This window comes from Cervus canadensis, chromosome 1 (assembly GCF_019320065.1).
Source record: "Cervus canadensis isolate Bull #8, Minnesota chromosome 1, ASM1932006v1, whole genome shotgun sequence".
NCBI lineage: Eukaryota > Metazoa > Chordata > Mammalia > Artiodactyla > Cervidae > Cervus > Cervus canadensis.
In genome coordinates, this window is record NC_057386.1 from 94,112,893 (window position 1) to 94,127,176 (window position 14,284).

Here is a 14,284-nt window from a genome sequence, read left to right on the forward strand (position 1 = left end):
GTACAAGAAGCTGTCTGGCGAGCTAAGTAATAAAAGATCCAACCTATATATTATTGTGGGAGAAACTTAAAGGCAATGCATGGAGATGCATATTGTTACCACAGGAGTATGTTTATTTTCTGAGCCTTGGGCTTTAATGTAATTTACACATTTGTCAAGTAAAGGAGTGAATATATCTGCCTCTACTCAACTTCATAAATGTGATGGGTTTTCTTTAAAATAGAGGATCACTGAGCTCTAAGTCAGTACTAAGACCTTGTGATTCTGACACGTTCGTGATTAGTTTGAGAAAAATAGTTTGCAAAGGATGAAGGAGAGCTCACATTACTTGAATGTATTGTCAAGTGTAAAAAAATATGCACAACCTGAGAGATGTTAAATGAAGACTATAGACTGGGAGACAGCATAGCTCTCAGAAACTAGTCCAAAAAAATAGGGGGAGGGACATTACATGTGATTTTGGTGAAGGTGGAGGACATGCAATCAAGCACATGTTGTTTTTCAGAAGGTTTCTACTAGTCTCATGAAGATTACTGCTAGTCATGAAGTGGGGATATCACCATGAAGGATTTTAGTGTTTTTCTAGTTTGGAGGAGATTCAAGAATTGGGCTAATAAAATCTTCCCCTGAATAATCTCTAACTGAAGACCTGTTCTGCCAGTTTTGCCCAGAGCACAGAGTGCCTCATTCCTGATCTCCACTCTGAATTCCTTTAAAGGGGTGTTAAAGGTCAGCAGCAGCTGCAGAGGCTCAAGTTTTAATCCTTGTAGAGGCAGATGGCAAGTGTGAATTTGTAGTTGGCGATGTGAAGAGTATATTTCTCTTAAGTTCATCATTTCTCCTGTTGTGGCCATGTGTTCTGAGAAACAGACTCACTCAGAAGGACAATGCAGATAGTGGAGTGCTGTTTATTACACCGGCGGGCCCAAGGCAGAGTCTCCTCTTAGCCAAGGACCCTGACCAGTTTTTGTGAAAACCTTAAATACCCTAAGCATACATGCCCAAACCCACACCCCAAATTCCCTGAAACTAGTCTGAACAAAGGAAAAAGAAAGACACACTCAAAGTTAACCCTTGATTCATATGCCTTAAGCCTAGGTAGTTAACAGTGGACAATTATCAATAGGCTTGTGGTCATTCTCCAATAAGTGTAATAGAGTGTATGATTCTATTCAGCTACACAGATAATTAAGGTATTCTTTTAGGTGCTGGGGCTCTTCCTTCCAGGGGCCTGGTCTCCCAGTTGGTATGTCGTTTCCATAGATACTGGGCGTAGAGCTCAAAGTCCACAGTCCGGCCCAAGAGGGAATCTGTTCTGTTTCTTCCTTCACTCCTATTCCACTAAGGAGAGTAAAGAAAAGAAACAAAACTGGAAGATTTCACTCCTCTGTCTTCCTACCTCCTACACAAATAGTCTCATCACCATGATTCGAGACCATCAAAATGACATGCACTGTACCTCTTGCATGAAAGTTAATATAATAACTTTGGATTTCCAAGTCATGCCTTATCCCCAGAAATCTAACACCCATATATCTCACAGCAGGCGACAACCCTCTACATCTGCCTCTGGCATTTTCTACTTCTCTTTCCAGTTCTTGTTGATCATCTGAGATACTGTATATTTTATAAGCATTTCTCAGAGTCATTGTGGTTTGGTTCCAGGACACTGAGGGCTTACTTGTGGCTCAACTGTTAAAGAATCCGCCTGCAATGAGGGAGACCTGGGTTTCATCCCTGGGTTGGGAAAATCCCCTAGAGAAAGGAGAGGCTTCCCACTCCAGTATTCTGGCCTGGAGAATTCCATGGACTCTAGAGGCCATGCGAATGCAAAGAGTTGGATGCAACTGAGCGATTTTCACTTCCAGACCACTATAGTCAAGTGAATATTATAATAATGCAAGCTACATAATTTTTTATTTCCTAGTGAGTATATAGCTCAGTTGGTAAAAATCTGCCTGCAATGCAGGAGACCCCGGTTTGATTCCTGGGTCAGGAAGATGCCCTGGAGAAGGTATAGGTTACCCACTCCAGTATTCTTGGGCTTCCCTTGTGGCTCAGCTAGTAAAGAATCCACCTGCAATGTGGAAGACCTGGGTTCGATCCCTGGGTTGGGAAGATCCCCTGGAGAAGGGAAAGACTACCCACTCCAGTATTCTGGCCTGGAGAATTCCATGGACTATACAGTCCATGGGGTCGCAAAGAGTCAGTCACGTCTGAGCGACTTTCACTTTCAGTGAGTATAAAAGTTACATTTACACTACACAATACCCTATTAATTGTGTAATAGCATTATATATAAGAGCTTCCCTGGTGACTCAGATGGTAAAGAATTCACCTGTAATGCAGGAGACCTGGGTTCAATCTCTGGGTGGGAAGATCCTCTGGAGAAGGGAACAGCTACCCACTTCAGCGTTCTTGCCTGGAGAATTCCATGGACAAAGGAGCCTGGAAGGCTACAGTCAATGGGGTCACAAATAGTCAGACATGACTGAGTGACTTGCACTTAACTTCATTATGTATAAAGAAATAATGTACTTATCCTAATGAAAATGTATTTTTAAATGACAGTATGTTCAGTGAATCCGGCTTTGCCAGTAGTCTCTATGTCAGACGTAACACATGCATTTTGAAGAGGTTAGACTGGAAAAGTTTTAGAACCAGAGCCAGACAATAAATGAAATAAGTGTCCTACAAGTTTGGATTCCCAGTGCCAGAGTGCTTAATGTATTACTGCTTCTATCTTGTTTTATATTTTCTTCTCAATAGTCAACCACACAGCTCTTTAAAGCTATCAGAACTCAGAATATCTAAAGCAATTTTCCCATGATGGTTAAAAGGTCACAAGATAATAATTCCCACATTGAAACACCTCAGACCATGCCAAAGCTCCCATCAAGAAACAAAGGAGAAACATGCTTACAAGGAAGCGTGTCTTAAGTAGACTATTTCATTGAACAGAAATGGAATAAATGAGGAAAATGTATATTAAACAATGGATGAATGAGGGGATGAATCACGTAACCCCTATATCATAGCATGGCCAAATATCATTGAGCAGAATTGTACATATATATAGCTCACTAGCCAGAACCATGCACTTTTCTAAAGCACATTCCTTAAAACAGCATATCCAGCTTGAGTTATATCATCATGATCAAATCAAGATCAAATCAAAAGCAAGCTAGTTTTATGCCAAAGCTACTATTAAGGAAAAAGATAGACATCTGTTCTCTTGGTTTATGCACAATTTACCTTGAATAAAATATTAGAACAGAAATTAATATGAGACAATGATGAAAGCTTCTCTCCCAACTTTCTGTTCCATCATTTCACAAAGAAGTATGTGAATTAAAGCCAGAAAAAATAGTATTAAAATATCTGGCCAGATTCTGTAGTCACTGCATCCTAAAAATTACTGTGGTGCTGGCCCCACGGGTCTTTAGAAAGAGCATAGTGAGGTAAGACCAAAAACACTGCCCCTCTGCCACCCGGGAGAAGCCTTTCCTCATCATCTAATAAACAACAGATGGAGAGTGGCTGAGAGCTCGGTTGCTTTCTAAACAGGAAAGCAGTATTTGTTTTCCCATTAGGCTTATAGGAGAGAGAGCTCCAGCCATTAAGTAGTTTCGTTAATCCCTCCAGCTGGACTGTGCTAAAGCCAAGGGCTTTACCACTCACTATCAACCGTACCTATTTATATGGAAAGCAGATAAACCACTCGCGTTTTTCCTCCCCTAAGGCAGCAAATGCCAGCTTAGCCAATGAAATTTGAATACAGCAAATAAGGATAGAGAGCACATGATGTTGTGAAAGCTATATTTAGCAGTGCAAACACTGTCATTGCGTGTCACCACTCAGGTGACAGGGCAGGAGCTTCTCGTGAGGCATAGCCTAAGCTCCATCCTCAGAGTTGTCTCTACAGCTCATCCTCACGCAGGCATGGCAACTTTTAACACAGGGGTGTTCCATAAAATAGTGAAAAATAGCTCTTGAGACATCATTATCACCAATCTGTCATTGTTATGACAAAGTCTCAATCTTTCAAACTATACGTAACCATAACATCCACAAGTTGGTGTGGAAAACTCCAATGAATTATTATAATAAGAAGCACATTTGTATATATATAATTATTTGTAACATTAAATGATTATGTCTGAGTGTATACTATATGTCTTGCACTTGACTAAAACTTTGTATATGTGTGTATATTTGTATTTATAATCTGCACACCAGCCAGGAGATGTAGAGTTTGCTATCATTAATTTCTTAGTGAGAAAAGGTTGAGTGACTTGCCAGAAATTATAGAGCTATTAAGTGGCCTTGGCATGGTCTAAACACAAAGCTGGCTGACTTCAGAGCTTGTGTTTCCTTATTGCACCAACTTTAACAAAACTCACACTGTGAAGCAAACCTCCAAGCAATATGAACCACTCCCTCTGTGGACAAATATGAAAGACTGTTGGACACAGCCATGCAGCTACCTGGGGAAAAGGAATGTTTGAAAAATATTGGGGAGCCCTTTTGCCACACAAGCTATAGTCAAAATCAGTGGAGTCTTAAAAGAGCTACTGCCACAGTCCATGGAACAGAGCACAGAGCAGAAAAGCAGTTTGGCGATTTTTCTCACCCATGCTTGGGTAGATTTCCATCATCAATTGGTGCATTAATTCTAACTGGCTCCTGGAAACAGTAGTTTGTTTAATAGCTCCTTTGTGATCCAGGGAGTTAATTCAGAATCCCAAATGGCTTCAATTCCAGCTGGGAAGGATGTTAGACAAAAGAGGGAAAAAAAAATCTAACTTCATTTTTCACAAATAATAGGAAGATGAAGGTTGGAACAAGCTACTGACTATTTTTGTTGGGAAAGAGCTGTTCCATTTTGACATGGGTCACTGAGACTTAGAAGGCAATTTTCATGTAGAAGTAAAGTATCTCCTTGAGTCAATATAAGTGGAGCAAAGGAAATGAGTAAAATACAAAAATGCCCCTTTAATGTTCAGTTTTCTGGGTCCTACTGGGAGATTTTTGTATTAGAACTTTCAGGCTAAATTCTAAGTATCTATCTGAGTGTCAAAATAAGCTAAGTCAAATTTATAATTTTATGTCATTGAAACACTTGAAAATAAACGTTCAGTAACTGAAAACCCAGGTTTCCTGTAAGTTCAGTTCTTTGCTCGTGTAGACTTAAATTACCTATAGAAATGTTAAGACACTGATATAATTGCATGATTTTAATTTTCTTTTCAGGTGATAAAACAGGAAGACCTTGGCAAGGACCTTTCTGATTGTACTTTGTATGATCTACTGAAATATGATGATTTTAACTCAGATAAGCACCTGGCTCTTGAAGAATTTTATAGAGCATTCCGTGAGTATAAGATACATTCTCTAATTCCTCTTTGTTCTTTTTCCTGTTTCATTACCCAATATGATGTGTTTGCTTGATCTCAAAGTACAAGCTGCTACTTAAGAGAAGTGATGCAACTGAGAAAATTTAAGGGTTTGGCTCTATTAAAAAGAATGTAAGAGGTTAAGGGATTTAGTATTCTAAAATAAAGAGCTAGAAATATTCAGTAGCCATTGCTATCAGCTCTTGTTGATTCTAGTTTAAGATATTAATTCCACAATGCTGTTTCCCAGGTTATTTTAGACTAGGAACAGTACTTCATTGTTTGTCACTGCTTATCAAAAACAATTTAATTATTTACACAGTGATTCTTACCTTATAGGTTAACTAAAGCTGTTTCATAGATAGTTTGCATATATGGTAACAAAATACCATAAGAATGACAATTTATATTTATGTTAAGATACTTTGGAATGAATGATATATGTATGAATGCTTTAAGACTTTTTCAAATTGGACGTTTATACTTTGTATTGCAAAATTGTAAAGATGATTTCGTTTTAAAAAGCTACATGTCAGGTTATTCATTAAAAATAATTCCAAAGAAAAAAGACTAGGAGACAGAAAAACAGAAAGGAGTGTTTTTAGAGCTGTGTGTTAAAAAAAAAAAAGGAAAAAAATCATTAAATAAACTGGTTGGTGTTTGAAAATCACAAAGTAATCTAAGTTAAAGAGCATTGTAGATAAATAGATTATCTTCAATATTTTTATAATACTCACATATGTAAGACTTTCCAAATATATACACATGTGATTTTTTTTCCAAAAAGACAGGGAATATACTATGTGTTTCATGTAAAAAGATCATGTTTGTATTATGCCTGTCATACATCAGCTGTCTGATATTGGAAAAAATTAAATTAAAATTAAATTAAATTTAAAAAATTAAACCTCTAAAAATTCATATAAACAATGATAGTAATTATCACATGATCATTTTATATTAAACTTTGATCATATTTTATGCAATATTTGATACTAGCAAAGTAATAAATATGAAAAACTTGCGGGTTATAAAGCTTTACGGCAAGATGTTAGTATGCTCTTCAGATTTAATTAAGCTGCATTTCCACTTTAAGTTGCAAGTGGAATACAAGATGGGATATCTCAATAAACATTTCATCCTTTAAACATGTGTACAACTTTTCAAAGGTAAGAAGAAAGCAGCATTATCACTGGAAGATTATATGAAGAAACTGAAACACAAGAAGTTAAGAATTAAGTGGCTGAATTAATTTATAATTGAATCTATGCCAAACTAGTTAAGAAGTCTATGTGTTTGTCACTGAACTTCGCTCTGTAGCAAGCATTATTTTGTGTGCTCTGGATAACAGGAATACTATGGTTTATCAGGAAAAAAAATCACATTATGTTATGTAAGATAGAAGGAGATAAATGTCGTAGAAAGTCCTACATAAAATATTAAGTGAATTAAGAATATAATTTCCCCTTTGGGGAATCAAGGAGAGGTGGTGAAGGTAGTAATAATTGAATGAGTCTTCAGGATGAGTGGATTTGGACTTTGTTGGATGAGAGATGGAAGATGGACAAACAGAATAGTGTCAGAGAGGAAACAATGTTCCTCTACCCTTCTAGACTTCTCTGACTGGGCTAAGGATCAAGTTGTCATGAGGCATATTAGCAAGAGAAAATCAAACAAAGTTTAATAATGTATATAAATGGGAGAGACCCAGGAAAACCGAAACCGTCACCTTAAGTAATAAAACCCTCACGTTAAATACTGTCCTCAATGACTGAAACCCTTACCTTAAATGACTGAAAACCTCACCTTAAGTACTATCCTCAGTAAAGCAAAAGAGGACGTCAGAGGGGAGGAAGGCAATTTTCAGACAGATGAAAAAGCAAATGTTTGGTTAACAAATGTTTGCTGGGCCCTGCAGAGAAAATAGAATATAGAGAAGAATTTTAACACACATGGATTTGCTAAGTTCCTCCCTGTCCACACCTAGTTCACATTATAGTTAACCTGCAGCGACAGCTCCCTTCCTGGTACAGGTCTTCTATCTGCTTTCTTTTAGGCAGTTAGGGGGAAAATTGAAATTACTGTCTCAGTCTTTTGGGCTTTGATTGTCTCTTTAGTACACAAGTAGTATGTATATTAAAGAGACATTTTAGGGTGTCAGTTTTGCCTCCTATATTGGCATAAATAAAATCTCAGCTGCATGATATGCCACAGTATTTAGAGAAATTAGTCCAACTGCACATTCTTTTCTAAGTCTGAAAGTCTATGAAATAACTATATTACTATTTTACTAACTTATTTTATTAAACAGGCAGTCTACTCTACCAACTACTATTCACACTCTCATAATATGAAGACATATTTGGCTAAATAAAAGTACTTGAAATTTGTAGCAATAGCAGGAAACATTTTTAATGGTGTACAAACTATCAAGTATGAACAAGAGAATTAAATGTGTTTCTATAGGATTTTTATTTAAAATGTAGTTATTGTTGATGGTGGGAAAGTGGAGCTAGAAAATGACAAAACAATGAAAATAAAGTGTGAATAACATATTATTTTTGTGATAACATGGTGAAGACTGAATATTGATACCTGGCAATATCAATACATAAGAATCTTCTCAAGAATACTGCTATCTGGCCCCTATGAAGGGGAAAATATGACACTGTGTTTGAGAGATGATTTGATGCTGCTAAGGAAGGCAAGGTAGTTCAGTACATTGTAAAGATAAATAAAATTATGCAATTCAGAAATCTGAAGCATCAGTACAAGCATTCAATAGAGACATAGTGAAACATGGTTTATAAAGGAACTATCGGGCACTAGGAACAATCGGGCACTAGGAACAATCGAATTTGGATAGAAGAAAATCTATATGATTCTGTTGATGGCTGGAATGTAATATGGCATCAAATTACAGAAATTATTTATAGGAAATGCACTGAAATTGAATGAATATCGTTAATGATTCTTCTATTAGGTGAAAATTGTGTCTAACACAAAAAGTATACATTTTTAATATTTTGAACCATAAAGAGATGTAATGCAAGCACTTGGCAGTCAGTAATCATATTATGAGCTTTTATCTTTTTGAATCATCACAAAACTTTTTCTTAACTGTGATAAAATTATGTTAACAATCAATTGGAAAGATAATGTTTTTCTAAGTAATGCTGGAATTATCTGGAGTGTTTTGATATTCCTTGTGGTTTAACCAAGCAGTTTTCCATACAGTTTTACATTTTTAGTGTTTCAACCTTATTAAACAGGGCAACCAGTTCTATAATGACTTCTTGGAGAAAGCAAAACTAACTTGTGTGGATTGTCTGTATCAGCAAGGTATTTATATGTGAGTAGGAAACATATGCCTATTTATTTCTCTCCTTCTGTTATAATACAACTAAACCCACCTCAGTTTTGTGACAGAATTTGTGTAATGACATGATTTTAAAAAGTCATTCTATTTAAAATATTAGTATTATGAATAAAAATGTATAAAAATAGTGAAAAGGCAATACATTTTAAATTTATGTACTAAGTACCTATGTGTATAGAGTGCTGTACTAGTTAAAGTAACTTGAAAAAGATGTTTCCTTTCCCTGAGGGATACATCATCTCAGACAGACAATGATAAAAATGACATATGAAGGAAAGGTAAATATTAATCATTTTTCACACATAGAATTCATTCCCCCAGATAGTTTATAAAAAGAAAGCACAGAAAACTAAAAACTCCCTAAATGAATATCCAAGAGAATAAACTAAGGCCAGGGAAGTTATATTTATCTTTATCCACTCATTATTTACTGCTAGATATAAGGATAGATAGAATTCTTGAATTCCAGTTTATTAATCTTTCTGCTACCATATAAAATGGGAAAAAGCTTGCAAACAGGTAAATGTTAATGGTAAAGAAAAAAAGCCAGCACATCATCAAGTGTTATTGCTTTATATTAGAGTGTTGTTTTCACACTTATAAGGTTTTTCATAAAATATTTTTTTCCGTTTTGAATAAGATGAAGTATTTTATTATTTTCTAATAAGCATTATGTGACATTCTTAATTTCTCTCCAGTGTTTTTTACATTAGTAAAAAATCTTTTGAGTTTTACTAAAATACCTAAATCCCTCACTCTCACTGAGTATCAAATATCTTAAATTATGCTTTCTTTGGTTAGCAAACTTGGAAATCTGTGTAATGGGATCCAATAAATACTAAATGAGGTCAGACATAGTTTTGAATACTTAGAGGAAATACTAAACCTTCTTTGCAAATTGTGGACACCCTACACCCATGAATTTTGTTTTCTCAATAGTAAAATGTGTAGATTTGCAGTGTAAAGAGTGCTTAGAATTAAAAACAAATAATATCTTTATTAACTGTAAGGACTTGTACTGACTATATAGAGACAGTATTTTATTTTCTTCCAACTGAAAATCAAAATGCAATGCTTGATTAAGTTTGACTTGGCTTGAAATATATATTTTTGCTTCAAATCTGTAGGTAAGTGCAAGTAATTCGCCATCAGACAATATGACCACACACAGAATTTCAGAAGTGATGTTCAAATAAATGTTTATATATATATTTAGTTTTGCACATTCAGTTGGGAGGATAAAGTGCAAATATATGACTATGAATTTTAGGAAATAATTGTTTTCATTTGGACATTCTAGATTGCCAAAAATAGTGCAGTTTTCTACCCACTAAATGTACATTTGTTTTGGAAATGCTTTTCAAGTACTTAATTTCCTAAGTTAAACTATATATTACTTTGATTTAAAATTGTGTGGAGTGAGGAGTTTGCGTAATTATGACAGATTCTTGAAATTATATCAAATAATTATGAGTTGTAGTTCCCTAAGCCATTTACATACACTTTAAGACATGTATGTGTTCTAGTGATTAAAGGTCTAACATCACCCTTAAGTATATCTTTATTCAGCTCACAAACAATCTCTATGTGGAAGGATCCACAGGAAGATATTTTTCTACTATGCATAAAGTCAAGGCTAATGCATCAATTGTGAGATTTATATTGAAGCTACTTGTACAATATCTGTCTCTCCTTTTTAAAAAAGAATAATTAGGACTCTAAAATATTTTTCAAAATCTAAGAGTTACTTTAAATCACCTAAGACTCCATGATTATATGTGAAAGGCTTCTTAATGGAGTATAGATTTGATAGTGACATTATAAGGAAAAGAAAATTTATTTTTCTAGGAAATCACATTCGCTGCAATAAAATGTTAATTATCGGAACCATCTAATAACTCAAGCAATGAAATATGAGTATCATATTAACATTCATTGACATTACATCATTAGTATATGAAAGTTCTTTATTTGAGAAAAATAGCTCAATTTAGTGACCAATTAAGAGTGTTGAAGTATGTGAAATGATGGGGACAGGACTAGAAGAGTAGTAGCAATAATGTAAGGATGTGTCCATATTTGGAAAATAGCTTACAAGCAGAATTAGCTGGATTAGATGAGTGATTACATAGACATGGGAGGAAGAGGGTAGGGTCAAGGATAATGTCATATTACCTAGTTAGCATACAAAGGTGAACAATGATGCTACTCATTAACGTAGGAAGCCCAGGAAGAGAAACAAGTTTGGGGAGTATATTTAGTTAAATTTTAGACATATTGGCATATCCAAATAGAAACTTTTAGTTGGAGAATCAGGTGGCCCAGAGTCAGGTGAGAGCTCTGGGTCACAAGGAGAGACAGAGAGCATGTAGTTAAAATTTGATTCTGTGGCAAGGATGGAGGTATCCAAGGTAAGCATAGGAAGTCCCCTTCATATGAACAAGTTCCATGCCAAGAGCAGATTCATAAGTCTAATTTACTAAAAAAATCCAACAAAGTTAGCCTAGTTACCCAACTAACACAATCAACTCTATAGTACTGTACTATATAATACATTATACATTATATATATGTATATATATGTACTATATAATACATTATAATACATAATATAATATAATAGGTTTCTAATACTTTTCACACAAATAATACATAAAAACACATTTTTAATCTTACAGTACAGTACCTTGAAAAGTACAGTAGTAGAGTCCAACAGCTGACACACAGGGGCTGGCACTGAGGAAGCAGGCAAGAAGAGTTATTGACTGGAGAAGGGAGTGGAGGTGGCAGATGGCAGGGCTGAAAGATCATCAGCAAGAGGAGATGGAGAGCAAGCTGCAATTTCCCTTATGCCTGACGCTGAGGGAACACGTGTTAGCGTCTTTGAAAGTTCACAACTCGAAGAGTCATATGTAGGAGACTTACTGTTTGTGGAGAGAGAAGAGTAAAACAGCGGTAGGAAGCTAAAACTAAACAATAATAGCACAAAGAGATAGGAAAGCCAACGGAGTACACCATCATGAACTTTTAGTAAGGAACTGTTTTCAAGGCTAAGTTCAAAGCAAGAAAGTATACAACAGATGAATGGGCACTGGATTGGCAATAAGGAAGTTATTGGTAACTTTGGTCATGGCGCTTTGCAGCAGAGATGTAAGTGTAGACAGTTAAGTGCTAGTGGCTGAAAAGTTGGATATAAAAAAATGAAAAAAAAATTCTGAGCAAAGAAGCAGAGCACATAAATGTACATTAAAGTATATATTTAGTTAAAATCTAAAATAGATAAAACTCATTTGTGGTTATAGTATTTAATATGAATGGTCACCTATGGAAACACAGGCAAGAGAACGACTTCTAAGGTGCTGGCAAGCTTGTACTATTTATCTGGATTAAAAAACCCCATACTGATTTGGGAAATGATGCATTGGATTGATAGAACTGCTATATTCATAAAAGAATCTATACTGGATCATTGTAGTATAAAACTTTGCAGGAACTTTGATTGACTGATTCACTGGAGAAATCAATATTCTACTACAAGCTTTGATTACAAAGTTAGTTCACATGTGTGTATGACTGTAATCTTCCATGTTGGAGTGTGCAGATATGCCCTGATGGTTGGATAAATACAGAATCACTGTCTTACAGATGGTTACACTGTGTGTTATTTTTTGCTGTATCTGGATTCCAGCCACTATTGAAAAACACTGTTGCAAAACATGATTGTTGAAATTTTATGTATAGACATATATTCTAAAAGGATAGTTTCTTGGTCTTAAACCAAAAAAAAAAAAGAAAACCCAAAACTATTATATCCTAACTGTTAATAAAAGAACAACCAATAAGGCAAAACAGATTTGAACTATAATTTTTAAATCTTCAACACTGTAAGATTATATAACTATGATCTTAAATCTTTCCAACTTGGAGATGACTCTGTCCTCATCCTATTTATATTACCTTAATCTGATGTAGCTGGTACACCTTTATGTTTCTCTTTTTACAAATAACCACTGGCATTCTACATGCTCTGATCTCTCACTGGTAAAGTTTGTTTGTTGATCTGTTTGTTACTTTTAAATGCAGGCTCAATTAGATATTTCAGCTTATTTTATTTCAAGTGAAACACTTTTATTTATTTCTTGACATTTTGACTCTTCTGTCATATAGATATTGAAAATAAGGACGTGTCTGAGACAAAGTGAAATAGAAATAAAAAATAATAAAATGGTAACTGACCAATTATTCTTATTTTTCACACTGTGACATACCTTGTCAATCATAATTTAGTGCATTTGACTTAAAATTACTTTCCCCTTGTTTCAGTATAATATTCTGGGAAGGACTTTGCCTAAGGCTGTTTGCAGATTTTCACAATCATATCTGTACTTCACTGGTAAAGAATCTGCCTGCAATGTGGGAGACCTGGCTTTGATCCCTGGGTGGGGAAGATCTCCTGGAGAAGGGCATGACTACCCACTCCAGTACTCTTGCCTGGAGAATTCCATATTTAGAGGAGCCTGACAAGCTACAATCCATGGATTCACAAAGAGTAGGACACTGCTGAGTGACTGACTGTTTTGCTTTCACACTTAAGCTTTGTTAACCCCCTGTTTTTAATACCGGTTTCTCAGAAACACCTTGAATTGAAGCTTGCATTGTCCTTTTGTGGTAGTTATGAAACCGTATCTGGTTGTCATCTCCTTGTAGTGGCTTTACTATGAAGATTCCAGCCACACTGCTCTCAAAGATCCCATCTATTTGGACATGACACAGTGGCTGCAGATTGGCAGCAAAGCCTTTCCTTCATTTCAAAGTAACTCAGATTCCCAAACTGAGTTCCTCCTTAGGGGATTTAAGTTTTTAATTGGCCAAAATTGTTCAGCAATTTAAAACTATTGGAATGAAATATGTCACATTTTAATTACTAGCTCTTTTCTGAATTCCTTTGTCTAGGTTAGTTTGAGAGGATGCATTTTATCTAAAGTTTCCAATTGAAAGTTTCCTTATAAAAGTCTGTTCTGTCAAATGATCCTTTAGAGAGGAATTAATTTACCAAGTGAGTGTTATTATGAACTATTAAAAGCAATGCTTATAAATATATAATAGCAGATAAACCAGATATTTTTTCATTTATACTATTTGGAAGCTAATACTTAAAAATCACAGTTTTGCTAAATTTATTTTTTAATGTATATCTATTACTTAGGCTCGGAGAAGGCAATGGCACCCCACTCCAGTACTCTTGCCTGGAAAATCCCATGGACGGAGGAGCCTGGTAGGCTACAGTCCATGGGGTCAGGAATAGTCGGACTCGACTGAGCGACTTCACTTTCACTTTTCACTTTCATGCATTGGAGAAGGAAAAGGCAACCCTCTCCAGTGTTCTCGCCTGGAGAATCCCAGGGACAGGGGAGCCTGGTGGGCTGCCGTCTATGGGTCGCACAGAGTCGGACACGAATGAAGCGACTTAGCAGCAGCATTACTTAGGCTTCTCTGGCGGCTCAGATGG

The 14,284-nt window shown here is 35.6% G+C and overlaps 1 protein-coding gene across 4 annotated transcripts in view; it reads left to right on the top strand.

Annotated features, from left to right (window-relative positions):
- The window catches only part of FSTL5 (follistatin like 5), an 851,448-nt gene that overhangs the window by 437,803 nt on the left and 399,361 nt on the right, over positions 1-14,284 (top strand). For all 4 annotated transcript variants that reach the window (XM_043487302.1, XM_043487320.1, XM_043487311.1 and 1 more), the window contains exon 6: positions 5,254-5,374. In XM_043487302.1, the coding sequence (XP_043343237.1) occupies positions 5,254-5,374 (121 nt within the window). The remainder of the gene's footprint in view (positions 1-5,253; positions 5,375-14,284) is intronic.